The sequence below is a fragment of the Chionomys nivalis genome, chromosome 8, assembly GCF_950005125.1.
Source record: "Chionomys nivalis chromosome 8, mChiNiv1.1, whole genome shotgun sequence".
Classification (NCBI taxonomy): Eukaryota; Metazoa; Chordata; class Mammalia; order Rodentia; family Cricetidae; genus Chionomys; species Chionomys nivalis.
In genome coordinates, this window is record NC_080093.1 from 87,393,233 (window position 1) to 87,412,167 (window position 18,935).

General features: G+C 42.7%; 1 protein-coding gene across 4 annotated transcripts in view; it reads left to right on the plus strand.

The window, feature by feature from the left end:
• The window catches only part of Dennd5a (DENN domain containing 5A), a 76,471-nt gene that overhangs the window by 29,704 nt on the left and 27,832 nt on the right, over window positions 1–18,935 (plus strand). For 3 of the 4 annotated variants that reach the window (XM_057778017.1, XM_057778014.1, XM_057778015.1), the window contains exons 2-9: window positions 2,815–2,886; window positions 3,584–3,693; window positions 4,256–4,901; window positions 9,933–10,120; window positions 14,789–15,106; window positions 16,551–16,766; window positions 17,110–17,344; window positions 18,782–18,932. In XM_057778017.1, the coding sequence (XP_057634000.1) occupies window positions 2,815–2,886; window positions 3,584–3,693; window positions 4,256–4,901; window positions 9,933–10,120; window positions 14,789–15,106; window positions 16,551–16,766; window positions 17,110–17,344; window positions 18,782–18,932 (1,936 nt within the window). The remainder of the gene's footprint in view (window positions 1–2,814; window positions 2,887–3,583; window positions 3,694–4,255; window positions 4,902–9,932; window positions 10,121–14,788; window positions 15,107–16,550; window positions 16,767–17,109; window positions 17,345–18,781; window positions 18,933–18,935) is intronic. The other variant, XM_057778016.1, reaches the window with a different exon arrangement.

An 18,935-nucleotide genomic window follows, 5' to 3' on the forward strand; every position in this document is an offset into this window, starting at 1 on the left:
TTGGCCAAAGCAGAAAAAGTGTACAGCTCAGTAGATGTCCTAAGGTATGTAAGATTTTTTAAAAATTAGGGTTTCCTGAAATGTATCTCTGTAGAGGCAGCTTCACAGAGATAAAGAAGCACCACACCTAACATTTAAATTGTTGTTAGAAATGGAATTTAGTTCTTAAATCTGTTGCTATTACGGGCTTTTTGTTTGTTTGCGTTTTGGTTTTGTTGAAACCCTTTGAAACAGGGTCTCAGATGTGGCTCTGGCTGTCTTCCAAGTCAATGTGTAGACCAGTCTGGTTATCAAAATCACAGAGATCTGCCTGCCTCTACCTCTCGAGTGCTGGGATTAAAGGTGTGCTCCACTATACCTTAATTAAAAATTAAGGTTTTTAAATTTTTTTGTACTTTATATGTTTGAATGTTTTGCCTGCTTGTGTTTATGTGTACCATATGCATGCAGTACCAGCAAATGCTAGAAGAGGGAGCCCGATCCCCTGGTTAGCCTCCATGTAGGTGCTAGGTCTTAAATCTGGGTCTGTGGAAGAACAGCCAGTGCTCTTAACTGCTGAGCCATCATCTCTCCAGCCCCCTGTTTATGTTTGCTATATATATTGGGCAAAGAACTATCTGCCATTTCTAGCAGGAATTTATGGTGTGATGTCACATTCCTAGTATTGTTTGAATTTCTAGAGATCTATACAGTAGAGTGACTAAGGTGCCCATGCACACTGGCTTCAGACAGTGATCTCTGTAGGCTTTCAGGTACTATTTTCTTACTGCTGCTTTTAAAAATGCAGCCCTCTATAAACAATAGAGGATTGAATCATATCAACAAAAAGACCTCAGGTTTGTGAACTCCTTTTTTCTCTTTATTTTACATTAAAAAAAGAGAGATTTATTTACATAAAATATATAAAGAGGTTTGTTTATATAAATTATAAAACTGTATGTGAAATACTAAAAAATTATGTGTTTAAGTGTTTTGTCTGCATGTATGTATGTGTACCTTGTGGGTACCTGGTGCCTGAGGAGGCCCCTAGAACTGGAACTGGATTTATAGATGGTTATGAGCTGCTATGTAAGCAAGAATCAAACCTATGCCCATTGCGAGATCAGTCAGTGCTTTTAGACTCTCAGCCCTCTCTCCAGTCCCTGGTTCCACTCTTTACCACCTAGGCTGCTATTTTTCCGTATTCTGTCCTTTAAAATTCTGTCATCTGAGTGCTCATCTTGTCTTAGGGAAGCTTCATAGCTGTCTTAGAATAACTTTCTCCAGAAGTTTTTAGTTAGAACAGTGGTAGCCGCCCTGACTTCTATGTATGTTCAGGTATTTTGTAGATTTCACTCTGGATTTTTTAGGTAAGCTAGGAAGAAATGAGCTAACATAGCAAATTTTGGAAGCTTAGAAAGAAGAAATAGTTATCTCCTCTCAGAACTGAGGTGGTTTAAAAATACCTTCTGAGAATTTTGACTGTAGTCAGGATCATTATGTCAGCTGCTTGCTGCTTGATTACTTAATGCCCCGAGTTCAGGCTGCCATGGGTGGATCTCAGCAGGTGCTGCTGAGAGCAGGGACTAGCTCTGCATAAGCTGCAGTCCTTTTGTAGCTGTCGCCAGGCTATGGTGCCAGTCTTCCTGAGTGAAGACGAAGTATATTTTGAGAGATGAAGTGCACTAAAAAAGAAAGTTTCAGAGGGGTCTATTGGGAAGAAGGAATTGAAGATGAGAAAAATCGAAAGTGTGGTTGGTACTTGCTTTACTAATAGAAGGAAAGTTGTGTCTTGACAGAAGTTGAAAATTACGGACTTGGACAAAACTCAGAGTGGATGAAAAAGATTTTAATTAGAAAACAATATGTCTAAGTAGAGTTTTTAGTTTTCTAAATAGGTGCCTTAGAATCCCCCCGCCCCCCAAGGGTTTCTTGTAGCTTGGACTGGCCTCAAACTCTGTCGGCAAGATGACCTTATACTTAAAGTTTTAAAATTATTTGTATGTATGTATGTATGTGTGCTTATTTGTATGTGTACCATATGCATGCATTGCCAGAAAAGGACATCAGATCCCCCAGAACTGGAGTTAGAGGTGCTTGTGAGCACACTGTTGAGTCCTGACCTTGAACTTTGATCTTCTTGCCTTCACCTCCAGTGTACTGGGATAAAAGATGTGTACTGTCATAGCTGGTTTCATGTCGTGCTTTGTACATGCTAAGCAAACACTACTAACTGAGCTACATCTCCAGCTCTAAGAAAGAAACCTGTGAGATGCCTGTGGGATGATTTTTGGTGAGGAGCTTTCTATCCTCAGGTCTGTGTCATCCAGTAATGATGAGCAGTGCATCTCCCAATAATTTCTAGCCCCCATGGGTATGGTGGGCACACCTATAATCCCAGCACTTGGGAGGCAAAAGATTTCTGTGAGTTTGAGGCCAGCCTGGTCTACATAGTGAGTTCAAGGACAGCCAGGGCTGTCAGACAGTGTGTACGTGTGACACATGCAGACTAACTAGTATGCACACACAGGCTCCCATGCCACTTTAGTCTCCCGAGCTCTGAGATTACAGGTGTGACCTATAACACTCAGCCAGTCTGTTTTAGAATAGAATATCATATAAAGTAAAGGTAAGTATTATTTTGTGGATTTTTTGTTTTAAGCAAATATGTGTGTGTGTGTGTGTGTGTGAGTATATATATACACACACATTTATACACATGTGTATGCGTTTATTGCTTTGTGACATAAAATGTGTCTTGTTCTGGAGGCATGGTCAAAAAGTTTGAATAATACTGCTTTATTGTAATACTTTGTTATTTCATTTATTATATAGCATTATGCCAGTACATTCAGGCTTCTAAAGCCAGGGATGGTGCCAGCCCTTTCATTTCAAGTACGACTGAAGGTAAAAACAAAACAAAATTGAGCACACCCAGAACTTTCCGGTTCTCAGTCTTTCTAGTGGCAATTAGACTCTTTGGCCTTTTAACTATCTTGTGTCTTTTTGAGCAGTAGATTTCTCAGATTTGTGTCTCTCTAGGTGGCAGGTTTTTTGGTTCTTTCACTCCTCACTTTAATATTATTACTTCAGCAGATGCTACTGTTTTTACGAGGAGGCAGAGACTAAGAATTCTAGCAATTTTGGATGATTCTGAACTGATAAAATAACCCATTAATAGCATTCCTGAAGTCTTAATGTCTTTGTATTTTTATTATCACAGAAGTATATAACTTATTCTTAAAATGGTATGCTTCTGCAATGTTTTCAGTTGATTTTAGGCAAATTAAATGTGACTTTGGGGGAGTGGGGAATGGGCAATCCAGTTTGATTCCTTGTGCTTTCTCCCTCTTTTACAAGAAAATTAACCACTGGGCTTATAGCAGTGATTTCACTTTGAGGGTAGTGGTGTCCACTATTAACTACGCTATACTTTTTCATCTCCTTATTGACATAGTAACTTTCGATGCCTTTCTTACTTAGGTGGCTGGCATACTAACCCCTTGCCTTCATTTCTGTTCCTTGCTGGACTGCCACAGTTTGTGTTCCTAAACCTGTGATTTAAGGGACTTTGTGGAGATTATTTGCTTCATTCTTCTTACAGGAGAAAACTTTGAGCAGACGCCATTGAGACGAACATTCAAGTCTAAGGTTCTTGCCCGATACCCTGAGAATGTAGACTGGAACCCCTTTGACCAGGATGCAGTGGGAATGGTCAGTATTTATTAGCCATGTAGTTTATGGTAGGGTCATGAATCCTGGGTGTCGTAGCAGTGCTTCTTCATCGAGTACTTGTTTTATTTTATATTTTGGGGGTGGTTGTGGCTTAGTAGACTCAAGGCCTTATTTATGTTGGACAAGCACATCATTGAGGTATACCCCAACACTAGTAGTTCTTTTTTTTTTTTTTTTTTTTTTTTTTTAAAGGCTGGTCAAGTGAAGCAGTGGGAGTGGAGAAGGAACAAAGAAATCTGTAACTGGTTGTGATCAATTAGTTGTAAACACCACTACTCTTGGACCAACCAACACTAGTAGTTCTTGAAGAAAGGATTATAGAACACATTTCTCATGATTCTGTATTTGATCAATGTATTAAATTGGTAAAAATTTGTGTTTCTATTGTGTCAGACAAATATATAATAGTGAGTGTGTATTGTCTTAGTGTGGGAGAGCTTTTGGTAGATGGTGTCCAGCACAGTAGATTTTTGCTAACTGATATGTGTCTGACGAGGACAAGGAACGCTCTCACTACTTGTTTTCCTGTTGTCTTTTGCAGCTGTGCATGCCCAAAGGGCTGTCATTCAAGACCCAGGCTGATCCCAGGGAGCCACAGTTCCATGCCTTTATTATCACAAGGGAGGATGGCTCTCGGACATTTGGGTTTGCCCTCACCTTTTATGAAGAAGTGACCAGCAAGCAGATCTGCAGTGCAATGCAGACCCTCTACCACATGCACAACGCTGAGTATGATGTCCTTCATGCTCCACTTCCTGATGGTGGAGACCAGAGCGGTATGGAAGATGGTGGAACCAAGCTGCAGCGCTTCAACTCCTACGACATTAGCCGGGACACACTCTATGTCTCTAAATGCATCTGCCTCATCACACCTATGTCCTTCATGAAGGCATGTCGGAGTGTGCTGCAGCAGCTCCACCAGGCGGTCACATCACCTCAGCCCCCTCCTCTGCCCCTTGAGAGCTACATATACAACGTACTCTATGAGGTGCCACTTCCACCTCCTGGCCGCTCGCTGAAGTTTTCTGGGGTCTATGGGCCAATAATCTGCCAGAGACCAAGTACCAATGAACTTCCTCTGTTTGACTTCCCTGTCAAAGAGGTTTTTGAACTGCTTGGGGTGGAGAATGTGTTTCAGCTTTTTACTTGTGCCCTTCTGGAGTTTCAGATCCTGCTTTACTCACAGCGTAAGTTAGTGCTCCACCCACGCGGGGTCCCGCTTTCTCTTCACATACAGTGGGCCTGACCCTGAAGGTCAGGGTCAGATGCAGGCTTTACAGGTGGGAGGGGAATGGTTGGGCCCCCTAGAAGCTATCTCCTGATTGGCTATCATCATGGTCTTTTGGTAAGAATAGATCTAATTTGGGAGGGGAACACTGTCTTCACACAGCCTGCCGATTGGTGCTAGAAAGGGTTAGGAGGTAATGGTAGTGATATGTTCTGTCATTCTGTCTCCTCCTCAGGCTGACAGTAAGATCAAAGATTTCCTAAAGGATGTTTCTCTTATATTGAGAAGATGAATTGTTGCTTCTTTCTGTTGTTTGTTATCTGAATTGTTTCTCTAAATGAGAGTTAAATGTGAACAGCAGATTTAGAAAGAATACTAAGGTAGATGAGAAAGAACAGTTGCTTACTGTGTGAGTCAGGCTGGTATCATAAATTTCAGTACATACTTATTGAGAGTGTACAGTGTTCTAGGCATTGTTTCAAGGGTACTAGATAAAAGTGATAGAAAAAAATAGAAAAATATTCTTTCTGTAGTAGAATTTATAATTTAATGAGACAAGAAGAGTTAATAAACAATGCAGAATGAAAGGGAGTTCAAGACTTCGAAAAAAGATAAGCTAGAAGGACGATATTTGGGGAAGCAAAGTTCTGGTTGCTTTAAAATTTTTATTTTATTATTTTAAGTTTGTGTAGATGTGTGTGTTTGCGTGTGGGTATGTGCATGTGAGGGCAGGTGCTTGCAGTGGCTAGAGACATCAGATTCCCCTAGAGCTGGAGCTATAGACAACTGTGAGGCACCTGATGTGTTTGGGAGCAGAATTTGGGCCTCTGGAAGAGCAGCAAGTATTTTTAACCACTAAGTCGTCATTCCAGCCCAAGTTCCAGTCGCCCCCTCTCTCCCCACATGGTTTCTCTTTGTAACAGCTCTGTCTTGGAACTCGCTCTGTAGACTAGGCTGACCTTGAATGCACAGAGATCCACCTGCTTCTGCATCCCGAGTGCTGGGATTAAAGGCGTGCGCCACCACCACTGCCTGGCAATAGAATGATTTTTTACAACAAATTTTATTTTCATTTTGGATTACAAATAGAGTCTTTTTTTCACCCACAAAGATTTATTTTGTTTTTATTTATTTGTATGTTTATGTGGGTGTGTACATATATATATATATGTATGTATGTATGTATGTATGTATGTATGTATGTATATATGTATAGATGCCCATGGAGGCCAGAGACTTCAAGTTTTCTGGAGCTGTGGTAACAGGCAGTGTGAGTCTGATGTGGGTGCTGGAAATCACGCTTGGGTTCCCTGGACAAGCAGTATACTGTCTTACACTGAGCTGTTTGTTTGTTTGATCAAGATCTCACTCTGTTTCGCTGTCTGTTCTAGAACTAGTGTGTAGCCAGACTGACCCAGAACTTATGTGCAACTTAGTCTTCCTGTCTCTGCTTCCCTAGTGCTGGGATTACAGGCACGATCCATCACAGGTTGTAGACCTATTTTGATTTGAAGACCACATACCCATCTAAAATAAACAGCCACTAGTTTCAGTTAATTTCTTGAGGTGCTGCTGGCCTGTTGTTAGTAAATCTTCCAGTTTTTATATGAACCAGGCTTTCTTAGGTGAAATCTCTAAATTTTGAATGATGGCAACAATGCTGTTAAGAAACAGTATAGGCCAAAACAAAAGCATCTGTTGATGAATGGTTCCTGAGGCTTCCTTCTGTAGTTTCTGATGAAAAGTACAGTCCTCCTGTGCAGTGGTGGCACACACCTTTAGTTCCAGCACTTGGGAGGAAGAGGCAGGTGAATCTTTGAGTTCGAGGCCAGCATGGTCTACAGAGCAGGTTCAGATAGCCAGGACTACACAGAGAAACCCTATCTTGAAAATCAAAAAAGAGCTTTCTGGTCTGTGGCAGACTGCTCATGTGGTCCAGTGGTGGTCCCACAGAACTGTCACCGTCACAGCTTTCCTGCTTGGTGCATATATACTGTATGGCATGTCCTTGGGTTGCATTTCTTAGAACAAGTTACAAAGGTGTTCATTTTCTCTTAGTGTCTCTAGTTCCAGTGAGCTTTGAGTTATCTCCTTTATTAGAAGTAACTGCTCGTTACAGTTGCCTGGAGCTCAAGCGTTAATAGTTGAGGCATATGGTGATGCTATGGCAAAGGAGGTGCTGATCTTATTGTTGGGGCTAGTGTACAGAAGAGGTTTGTGTTCATGACTCCCGGAGTAGCACATGTATGCTTCACACTCTGGCGAGGGCAGGGGACAGGAAGTTTGTTGTTTTGTCTTCAACACAGTGGCTCACCTTAATCTACTGCTATTTCAGTCAGAAACTACAACTCTGTAGTTACTCGGTTGCTTCTCCAGTAGCAGCCAGGGCCAATCATACTGCAGTGTGGCGGGAATTCTGTTCCCACAGGGACAGCTCTGTCACTGGCCTGACTCTGTTGCTGCCAGCTCAGAGTGATTGACTAGCGACTAGCTAACCTTCTCTCTTCGTTAGTCTCCTGAAAGCATGTTCTTCCCTCCGCCACTCAGAATCCCTCTAGCTCTTCAGATGCTCTCTGATGCTCGGATTACTTTCTGTCAACTAGTTGCTAACTCAGCTTCTTGACCCATGGTTCATTTTATTTAACACAAATACTAACTTGAGGTTCACAGTGTGATTGAATATTTCCAACCAAAGCTCTTTGATTTTCTTGTGGTTTTGAAAAAAGGAAAGGCCCGCTGGGTGGTGATGGTGCACACCATTAATCCTAGCACTCGGGAGGCAGAGGCAAGCAGATCTCTATGAGTTTGAGGCCAGCCTGCTCAACAGAGCTAGTTCCAGGACTGGCTCCATAGCTACTGATAAACCCTGTCTCGGGGGGAAAAAAAAAAAAAAGAGGAAGGGCCCCTGCTTGCTCCCTTCTCTCCTTTCTTCCCTTTTCTCCCTCCTTTGCCCCATTCCATATACCATATACCCAATCTTGAAATGGTGTGTAGAATATTTATTCAGAATATATGTTTCAATGCCAGTATTGGCAATAGTAGGACTGAATTTAAATAATCATCTAAAGGTTTTCTCCTATGTTTTAATATCTTTTGATTCATCTTTTGGATTTTTTAAAAACTTTAAAAAAATTGTGTGTATGCGTGTTTTGCCTCCATGTTATGTATGTTCCCTTGTGCATTTCTGGTCCCTTCAGAATACAGAAGAGGTGTTTGTTACCCTGGGACAGGAGTTAGGGATGACTGTGAGCTACCATGTGGGTGCTGGTAACCAAACCTGGGTCCTCTGCAAGAGCAACCAGTGCTTTTATCTACTGAGTCACCTCCCAGCCCTTTATCATTTGGATTTTAGAATACATTTTTTCAGATGTCTGAGAATCGTTAAGACTATAGCTTTTATTTGTAGATGGTTTTTTTTTTTTTTGTTTTTCGAGACAGGGTTTCTCTGTGGTTTTGGAGCCTGTCCTGGAACTAGCTCTTGTAGACCGGGCTGGTCTCGAATTCACAGAGATCCGCCTGCCTCTGCCTCCCGAGTGCTGGGATTAAAGGTGTGCGCCACCACCGCCTGGCTTGTAGATGTTTTAAAAAGCAAGTAATAAATATTAAAATATTGAAAATATAAGAATGACCATCATCTGGAGAATTATTAGACTTTTATTAGTAATACTTACTGGTAGTGGAGGACTGGACTTCATGGTACTTGTCTTAGATTTCAGCACTCAGGAGACAAAAGCAAGTGGATCTTTGTGAGTTTGAGGACAACCTGGTCTACATAGCAAGTTTCAGTTCAGACAGAGTTACATAATAAGACCATTAAAAAAAGTGTACCAGAGTAAGGGATGAACAATCTGGAGTTAGCTCACTCTTTAGATACTGACGGCCAGTCTGGACTCTGTATTTTAGATACTGACGGCCAGCCTGGACTCTCTGTATTTTAGACACTGATGGTCTGGACTCTCTGTATTTTAGACACTGATGGCCAGCCTGGACTCTCTGTATTTTAGATACTGATGGCCAGCCTGGACTCTCTGTGTTTTGTGTGACTTCAAGATTCTCACAACTCCTTCTTCATATTGATAAAATTCTAGAGTGGATTACAGAATAGAGGAGAGTACTATGCTTATTATTTATTAGAAAAGATACAGTTGAGACCGGTGTACTAGAACTGCACAGTGCACCCAGGGCCCTTCTTTGGTGTGCCTAACTCCGGTGTCTGTGTGTGTGTACTAGCCCAGAAGGTCTTTGGATCTACTTTTTGATTTTAATTTTTTTAAATTGCTACACAAGCCTTGTGCGTTGGTGATTAACTAAGTTTCTACCATCTCTCCCCTTTCCCCTCCCTGGGAACCTGGCCTCTCCTCATGCCTTTCTAGTGATGAGCGCTCACTGTGAACGCTGTCCAGGCAGGCCCACCCTCAGTCATCTGTCATCTCAGTCCAAAAACATCCAGGATCCTTAGGACCTGTGTGCCAGGAACTGGGGATGAGACAAATGTATCAAACTGAAGATAAGTGGGACCTATAATTAATCTGCTATTAGTGAGTTCCACAGGCTAGCTTAAAGCTCATGGCAGTTTTTTGCTTCAGCCTCAGTGCCCCCATGAGCCCACCATGCCTAGCTACACCTGCAAAGTTGTATTAGTGTGCAGAAGTGTCTGAGCGGTAAATGATCTTGTTTTGCTCTTTGGAGAACAGAATATCCTGACCATTGTTCCTTTTGTTTTAGCCTTCCCCACCCCAACTTCAGAGAGTATACTTAACATATTCTGGAGTAGTAGCTAGAGAAAGATGCATTTATTGTTTCTATTATTAAATTTTATTATTAGCTGAACCTGTGTGTGTGAGGGGGTTGTTTCACCTGTGGTCTTCCAAGGTCAGAGTCACATGGCCCCTGGGTCAGATGGATTTTATTGGAAGTTTGAGCTTTCTCTGTAAGAAGCAAGTGTTCATTTGACTGCTTTGCTGAGTGTGCTTCTTTTTTCCTGACCTAGATTACCAGAGACTGATGACGGTGGCGGAGACGATTACAGCTCTCATGTTTCCTTTCCAGTGGCAGCATGTCTACGTCCCCATCCTCCCAGCTTCTCTCCTGCATTTCTTAGATGCTCCTGTTCCGTACCTGATGGGCTTGCATTCCAATGGCCTCGATGATCGGTCAAAGCTGGAGCTGCCTCAGGAGGTGAGAAGAGACGTTGACTTTTAGGTCACTGGAGGGACAGGAATTTTGGGGGTGAAGACAGGGAACATGAATAACTTTTCAGGAAAAAGTATAGTGAACCTTTTGTATCATATTTAGAGGTTCTTCATATCTGACATGTTCATTGTGTTTGTATATCTTATTAATTTTATTAATTGCCTTATTTAATAACATTTTTTCAAACATTGTGTTCCCAGTTTTATTGCCGTCTTTGGCTTCTTGTGTACATGGGACAAGTTCTGTTCCGTTTAGGACTCTTTATCGCCATTCTCTGTTGGCTTCCAGTATGTGAGTGTGTGAAGTTCCTGGGAAGCCAGCAGTTTTTTTACTGGGACTGTTTGAGGAATTGCAGTTTGTGTGAGAGACTCCAGCATTCTGTGTTCTGGCTTCTCCATCGCTAGAACAGCCTTTGCTCCTGTGTCCAGCCTCTCCCTGTGGTCTGCTTAGACAGTGGATTGAAGAGTACCAAAGTGTCCTTCCTAAGCAGTCTGTGCTCTCAGAGTCTCATTCACCCAGGCTTGCCCTCTGAAGGGCATTTATTTTTTTTATTTTTATTTTATTTTATTTTATTTGGTTTTTCGAGACAGGGTTTCTCTGGTTTTGGAGCCTGTCCTGGAACTAGCTCTTGTAGACCAGGCTGGTCTCAAACTCACAGAGATCCGCCTGCCTCTGCCTCCCAAGTGCTGGGATTAAAGGCGTGCACCACCACCGCCCGGCTGAAGGGCATTTATTTTTGAGGGCAGTTACCTAGTTGGGTGTTTTCAACCCCAATTTATAGCAGATAACCTCTGTGGAGGTGAAGAGCTGTGAGCCGCTCTTTTGAGAAGAGTAGCCCATTACACATGATGAGGTAAGAGTAATGGTGTCCTTGACACACAGTTGTTCTTGTTTTCCCATGATATGTGTCCATAGTTTTGTTTTGTTTTTACGAAAACTAAGAAGAATTAGCTCACGTTTTATTACCCAGAGATAATGTAATTTAGGTTTTTAGTTGGCGTCTTTATACTAACTCTGCTGTTAGAAGGAAGCATTGAGGCAGATGAGGGACATTGATGTGGGTCTGTGCGAGGTGGCATCAGGACATTGAGGTGGGGTAAGCTTGGTTTATAAAAGGGACTTTCTATAGAAGGACAGAGAGTGTTCATTTCTTAGACCCTCAAATTAGAATTCATCAGTTGCAGCCGTATCTTTGGCTGTCAGAAGTCTTTAAAAAGCCCTTTGTTCTTTTTTGCACCAACACATGATCTCAGCTGGCCTTGAGCAAACGAGAGCCCAAGCTGCTCTTGTGAGGCGTCTTTTGTTCTGGCTTCTCTTTGGGGTTTCATTGTCTGAAGTCACAGCCATGCCAGAAAAGTAAACTTGAGAGCATTGGAGCGAAGAAGGGGCTGTTACTCTTTGCTTGTCCCCTTTTCTTTCCTCTCTCTCCTTCTGTCTTTCCCCTTCCCCCCAGGATCCTGTGTGCTTCAGTGATGAACTCAAAGATGCACTGAGGGGCAGCTGACGGGGATTGGGCCTGGGAACTCAGGTTAGCAAAGGGCTTTGTGACCCTCCGAAGGAAGAGTTTGGAGAGTGTCCTTAGACAGTAGCTAAGTCTTCCCATGACCCCTTTAAGCAAGGCAGGGGTAAGTGGAGGAGAATGGGTCGTAGAGCCTTCAGTCTGTCCGTCCGCCCTTCCTTCCTTCCTTCCTTCCTTCCTTCCTTCCTTCCTTCCTTCCTTCCTTCCTTCCTTCCTTCCTTCCTTCCTTTCTTTTTTTGGTTTTTTGAGACAGGGTTTCTCTGTGGCTTTGGTGAGTGTCATGGAACTCGCTCTTGTAGACCAGGCCTGCCTTTGCCTCCAGAGTGCTGGGATTAAAGGCGTACACCACCACCGCCCGGCTGAGCCTTCAATGTTTCTGACAGACCTTTTATCTTCACAAAGCTGTCACACTGGTGGCAGTCCTTTCCTCAGCTCAAGACAGGGATGCTAGAGTAGTTTGGTCATAGGTTTATGAATTGTTTCGGTTGGCAGCCCCACTGTGTGCTGAGAGGAGACAGCATAAGACTGTTTTATGAGCCCAGAAATGAAATGGCCTTTTTCATTTTGTCTTCTCATCCTGAAGAGTCCAGAGCAGAGAGAAAAAGCAGCAGACTGGACATGGCCAGGGCTGGGGAAGCGGGGTTGGGAGAATAGTGCTTTATGAGGAGGATGAGGAGCAGTGGGAGCAGCCTTGCCAGCTGGAGCAGGCCTGAGAGTCTAGGATGGGGGTGAGGAGGTCCAGGGGGCTAGTGTGGAGACTTTGAAATGTGTAATGGGTACATGTGAATGGGAACTGAAGGAGCCTGGAGGCTAGCATGAACTTTGATATGCTAGTAGCCACAGGTATGTGTCAGTCGAGAGCTACATGTCCCTTCTGTCAGAGGTAAGGGAAATGACTCCTTTTGATTGATGAGAGCCTGTTTCAAAAGTTCCTGAGGAGAGAAGCCACCAACCTTATTGGGTAAATCTAGTTATTTTTGTTGCCTGTGAAGATACTGCTTTCCCCCCTCTTTCTTTTCTTTTCTTTTCTTTTATTTTTTTGGTTTTTCGAGACAGGGTTTCTCTGTGGTTTTGGAGCCTGTCCTGGAACTAGCTCTTGTAGACCAGGCTGGTCTCGAACTCACAGAGATCCGCCTGCCTCTGCTTCCCAAGTGCTGGGATTAAAGGCGTGCGCCACCACCGCCCGGCCCCCCTCTTTCTTTTAAAGGAGTAAGAGGTGAAAATGTGTGCCTCTCATTCTGTCAGCTATGTGCAAGGGCTCTTGACTAGATAATTGGTTTTCTTTTTATTTTCTTTTTTGATGACTTAGCCTAATAGCATTTATTTATTTTTTTCTATTTTTAGTTTTTCAAGACAGGGTTTCTCTGTGTAGCCCTGGATGTCCTAGAATTCACTCTGTAGACCAGGCTGGCTGTAAACTCGGAGATCCGCCTGGCTCTGCCTCCCCCGTGCTATGTTTAAAGGTGTGCGTCACTACCACCCAGCTGTATAGTAGCATTTGTAATGTTAAAATCTTAAAAGGACAAGTAGAAAGTAGTCTATTTTTAGGTTATAAACAGTTATTGGCCTTTTAAGCAGGCAGGTGCCAACATTGTTATCTAGGAGAGAAACTGAGAGGTGTAGTTTAAAGTGACCCTTCTGTCTTTGAGGGTTTGAGATGGGGAAGCTTCCTTCCTTTCTCTTCTTCTTCTTCTTCTTCTTCTTCTTCTTCTTCTTCTTCTTCTTCTTCTTCTTCTTCTTCTTCTTCTTCTTCTTCTCCTCCTCCTCCTCCTCCTCCTCCTCCTCCTCCTCCTCCTCCTCCTCCTCCTCCTCCCCTCTCTCTCTCTCTAAAAGATTTCTTTAATATGTATACAGTGTTCTGCATGTATGCCTATAGGCCAGAAGAGAGCACCTGATCTCATTACAGATGGTTGTGAGCCACCATGTGGGTGCTGGGAATTGAACTCAGGACCTCTGGAAGAGCAGGCAGTGCTCCTAACCGCTGAGCCACCTCTCCAGCCTGGGTAGCTTCCTTTTTTTTTTTTTTTTTTTTTTTTTTTGGTGTTTTTTTTTTTTGGTTTTTCGAGACAGGGTTTCTCTGTGGCTTTGGAGCCTGTCCTGGAACTAGCTCTTGTAGACCAGGCTGGTCTCGAACTCACAGAGATCCGCCTGCCTCTGCCTCCCGAGTGCTGGGATTAAAGGCGTGTGCCACCACCGCCCGGCTGGTAGCTTCCTTTTTATAGATACAAGTTGATAGGGCAACTTATGAACTCAGCATAAATGATTCAGGGAGTGTTCAAAAACGTAGTTGTAATAGATTTAAGTTTATGAGATGGCTGTGTTAGCCAGCTGATCATGTTATCCCCTGGCTGCTTCTTCCAGAACATAAAGGTTATTGAGCTAAGGATAAATTTGTAGATCACTGGGTCAGCATTTGGGCATATAGTATCAGTGCCTTGCTAAAGAAGGACCTCTCCCTTTTGGCATAAGGTAACCTATTTCAGGTAGATTAAAAAGTTAAATGGAGGGAGTATTGAAGTGACTCAGTCTGACAAACCAAGTTAAATCCCCAGAACCCACATGATAGAAGGAAAGAACCTACTCCTGAATATTGTTTTCTAACTTTGCTTGTGCATACACACTCACACACATGTGAATGTACTATAAAAAACTTTGACATTATAATTCTCAAAACAACTTTGTAACATGTATTTCTTTTGTATAAATGAGACACACATACCCTGAGCCCCTTAGTAATCTGTTAGCGTAAAGGCAGTGTTACTTGTCTTGTGAGGACAGGTTAATAAGCACATGAACAGCTCTTTTAATTAATAGTGTAAGAAAATGAGCAGGAACAAGAGCTTTTAAAGTACTAAGTTGAAGAAGAATTGTATAAGACCTCTGAGGATCAATAGTGGTGATAGTGAGCAGTGTAAGTATATGACTGAGTTCAAATCCCAGCTCTATCAAGTGGTGATTTTAGGTATGTTACTTAGTCTTAAAGTCGTAAAAAACCTGTGTCATGTTTTTTGATTAATTAATTAATTTAGTGAGTATGCTCCATCTTCTTTGCGCCATGTCTAATGTATATCATTTAGATGTATCCATTGTCCTTTCTAAACTTCTCTCATGCTCCTTCCTGTTTTGATTTCCAGGCTAACCTCTGCTTTGTGGATGTTGACAACCACTTCATTGAGTTGCCAGAGGACTTGCCTCAATTTCCCAACAAACTGGAGTTTGTCCAGGAGGTCTCTGAGATCCTCATGGCTTTTGGGATTCCCCCTGAAGGAAATCTCCATTGCAGCGAAAGCGCCTCAAAGCTGAAGAAGATCCGAGTCTCTGAGCTTGTGTCTGACAAGAGGAATGGAAATATTGCAGGCTCCCCTTTGCATTCCTATGAGCTCCTCAAGGAGAATGAAACTATGGCCCGGTTGCAAGCTTTGGTCAAGAGGACAGGAGTGAGTTTAGAAAAAGTAAGAAGCTGGAAATAAGTTTGTGATAGATTGGATCTTTGTTATAGTGCTGTCCTTGGGAAGATGGATTTAAGATGAGAAGGTACCCAGGTCAGGACAGTGCATACTTGTGAGCCTTGAAGGAAATGTTCCATATGGGAAATTGAGCTAGTGCTAGCAGCTAGTCTAGCACACGTTACTTGGTTGAACCTGGATGGCTTCTTGTGCAGCTCTGGGAAAGCCTGTTGCCATTCTGTGTGACACTCCGCAGAGTGGTCGGGAAGGATGGTGATGGTAAGCCCCAAGTTTAGACCTTTCATATCCATTGCCCTGTGATGTCCACAGCAGCCTGATAGAGATACATCTTGACGCCGAGGCTTAGAGACCTTTAGCGTTTCTGCCCTAGATTCAGAGCCTTGCCTGGAGTTCAGCTGCAGCTTAGAACAGATTCTGTAATGCTGACTTCTCCAGGGATGCACTTAGCTTTCCAGTTTTGGGTTTTGATGAAATTAAGCTTTCTGTGCTTATTTGCCTATCTTTCTACCTTTCCCATTTCCATTGCTAAACAACTTTGATTAGTTACATATAAGTGTTAGGACAGTGTAATGATTTTGTTGGACTTCTCATTTTTAGTAGTGAGCAATTTCTTTTCTCTATTTTATTTTGTAAAGTACAGCAGATTAAAAAAAGCTATACCAGTTGATCAGAGAAATTCTTAGGAAGATAAAATTTATTTATTTATTTATTTATTTATTTATTTATTTATTTATTGGTTTTTCGAGACAGGGTTTCTCTGTGTTTTTTGGAGCCTGTCCTGGAACTAGCTCTTGTAGACCAGGCTGGTCTCGAACTCACAGAGATCCGCCTGCCTCTGCCTCCCGAGTGCTGGGATTAAAGGCGTGCGCCACCACTGCCCGGCATATATCTCCTTTTAAAAAAAGGATGGTCTTTGAAAGGTAAGGAAAGTGACAACCCAATCCCACCACTACACCCCCTCCCTCCCAAAAAAGAAAGGTGATACCAGGAGGAGATCAGAGGCAGAGTTTGATCCACTGCTCTGACTTCGGCTCCCTCTCGTGCCCTTTGCCCAGGAGTGATTCTGCCCTTTCCTTCCTTGGCTGAACTGCACGCAGCTCACAGCGACTGCACCTCATCTTAGTGAGTTGCTGGATACCTTTAGACTGAGCTCTGTCTTTTCTCCACAGAATCTCCTCCCCTCCCCTATCTTTACTCTCTACCTGCTTGCTAGGCAAGATTCTACCACTAAGGTAAATCTCTAACTTCTAGATTCCTTTCTTTTATATTTCTTCTCATTTTTCTTTCTTTTGTTCAAACCTTCTCACCATTTGCTGCTGAGTCCAAAATGAAAACAGTCAGATGAGTTGCATTTCTTTGGCATGAAAGTATAATCATTCATAATTTCATATTTCATATTTTCATTCTCTCTCTCTCTCTCTCTCTCTAGCTGGAAGTTCGTGAAGACCCCAGTAGCAATAAAGATTTCAAAGTTCAGTGTGATGAAGAAGAACTCAGGATTTACCAGCTAAACATTCAAATCCGGGAAGTTTTTGCTAATCGCTTTACTCAAATGTTTGCTGATTATGAAGTGTTTGTCATCCAGCCTAGCCAGGATAAGGAGTCCTGGTTTACCAACAGGGAGCAGATGCAGAACTTTGATAAAGTGAGTGAGATGGGGGGAGGGGGGCCCGCGATTCAGAGCTAATTACAGCGTGAAGAAGAGAAGTCAAGTGGAGAAGCAGGCGTGTAGATCACTACAATGATTTACTTCTAGACAGCGCCCTCCTTTGTTTCTGTTCTGCTTTGCAGTGCTGGGAAGGACTCTTTCTCTAGGCAAAGGTTTTTATGAGAGTTAACAAAGGGGAAAAGGGTTGTAGTTGTAGTTTTCATAACGACCTAGTAGGCTTCATAGAATTGTCCCACTTCAGCCCTTGGGCGTATTGCTGTTTTTGGTCAGGACTGTCATGTTCTTGTCCCTGCTGATTGCTTCCTTTTGATTGCACTAGGCATCCTTCCTGTCAGATCAGCCTGAGCCCTACTTGCCCTTCCTCTCAAGATTCCTTGAGACCCAGATGTTTGCATCTTTTATTGACAACAAGATCATGTGTCATGATGATGACGATAAAGACCCCGTTCTCCGGGTCTTTGACTCGAGGGTTGACAAGATCAGACTGTTGAATGTTCGGACACCTACTCTCCGGACATCCATGTACCAGAAGTGTACCACTGTGGATGAAGCAGGTGATTCCTCTTTCCTCTAGGGTTCCTAAACGAGTCTGCTGCTTTCTCTGTTTTTGCCATTGAGCACATGACCTGTGATGCTCTTCCTTATCATTTTATTTTATTTTATTTTTGTTCTTTTGAGACAAGACTTGTAGTCCTGGCTGTCCTAGAATTCACTATATAGACCAGGCTGGCCTCAACTCACAGAGCTCCGCCTGTCTCTGCCTCTCAGCACAGAGACTAAACAGTGTGCACCATCACTCTTTGCTTTCTTTCTTTTGTTTTGTTTGTTTTCTTTTGGCCTGGAAATCTTTTTTGTTTGTTTGTTTGTTTTGGGGACTGAGCCTTGACTGGCCTGGTACTGCTCTGTAAACTTGGCTGGCTTTGAATTCCTAGAGATCCACCTGCCTCTCAAAATCATTTTTGTTTCTGGGGTTTTTGTCGTTGTTTTGTTTTGTTTTGAGACGGTTTCTCTGAGTACCTAGGACCGCCCCTGGAACTCACTCTGTAGACCAGGATGGCCTTAAACTCAGAGGTCTTCCTGCCTCTGCCTCCCTGTTGGGATTAAAGGCATATGCCACCACAGCCTGGCTTCAAAATCATTTTTAAAGTCAGGATTCCTGTCCGGTGGTGACACATGCCTTTAATTTCAGCATGCAAGAGGCAGAGGCAGGGGGATCTCTGTGAGTTCGAGGTCAGCCTGGTCTACAGAGTGAGTTCCAGGTCAGCCAGAGATACACAGAGAAACCCTGTCTCAACAAACCAAAAGCCAAAAACAAAAGCAAAACAAATCAGGATGCCCAGTCCTTTTCATTTTGTATTATACTTGAAAATGGCCGTATTCAAACAGCCAAGGGCTGTGAAAGCTTTGCTCCCTTGAGGCTCTGCTTGTTTGCTAGTCAGTTCTCAGCCCATCTGTAGTCCGGGTGCTGCATCTGCAGTGTTCTGAGTCACTCTTGTCTGATATGTAGTCTCACGAGTCTATTAGAATACAGTGTTTAAGCTGTGGGATAAAGAGCTAACTAGCCCTCATTTTTAAGGTTTTTTCAGAAAAAGAGATGTCATAGTGTCACTTGAGGCAGTTTGCAGAGCCCAGAGATCCCTACAGATGTTCTAGAACAAACTCTTTGCCACTGTCCATATTGCCAGCCTTTGGGACTGAACCAGACTCTAAGGTTCCCCTCTGTGTATCCCAGAAGAAAATTCTCAGGGCAGTTAGCTGAGGCATTAGTAAGAATTACCCCATTTATTTCTAAATTTTAGGGACTCCTGTCCCTCATTGCCTGATGGCAAGTGTTTTGAAATCATATTTTATGTCTGTTTTCCTGCTTATATATATATTTCAGGAAAGAAGGTAAAAATCAGTTTTTTCATTCTTATCTTGGCTAGAATTGAAAAGTAGTTACTTTTAAAAAAAAGTTTGACTTAATTTTTTTTTTTTTTAATCTCATTCAGAAAAAGCAATTGAACTACGTCTGGCAAAAATAGACCACACTGCAATTCACCCACATCTTCTTGATATGAAAATTGGACAAGGAAAATATGAGCCTGGCTTTTTCCCTAAGTTGCAGTCTGATGTCCTTTGCACTGGGCCAGCCAGCAACAAGTG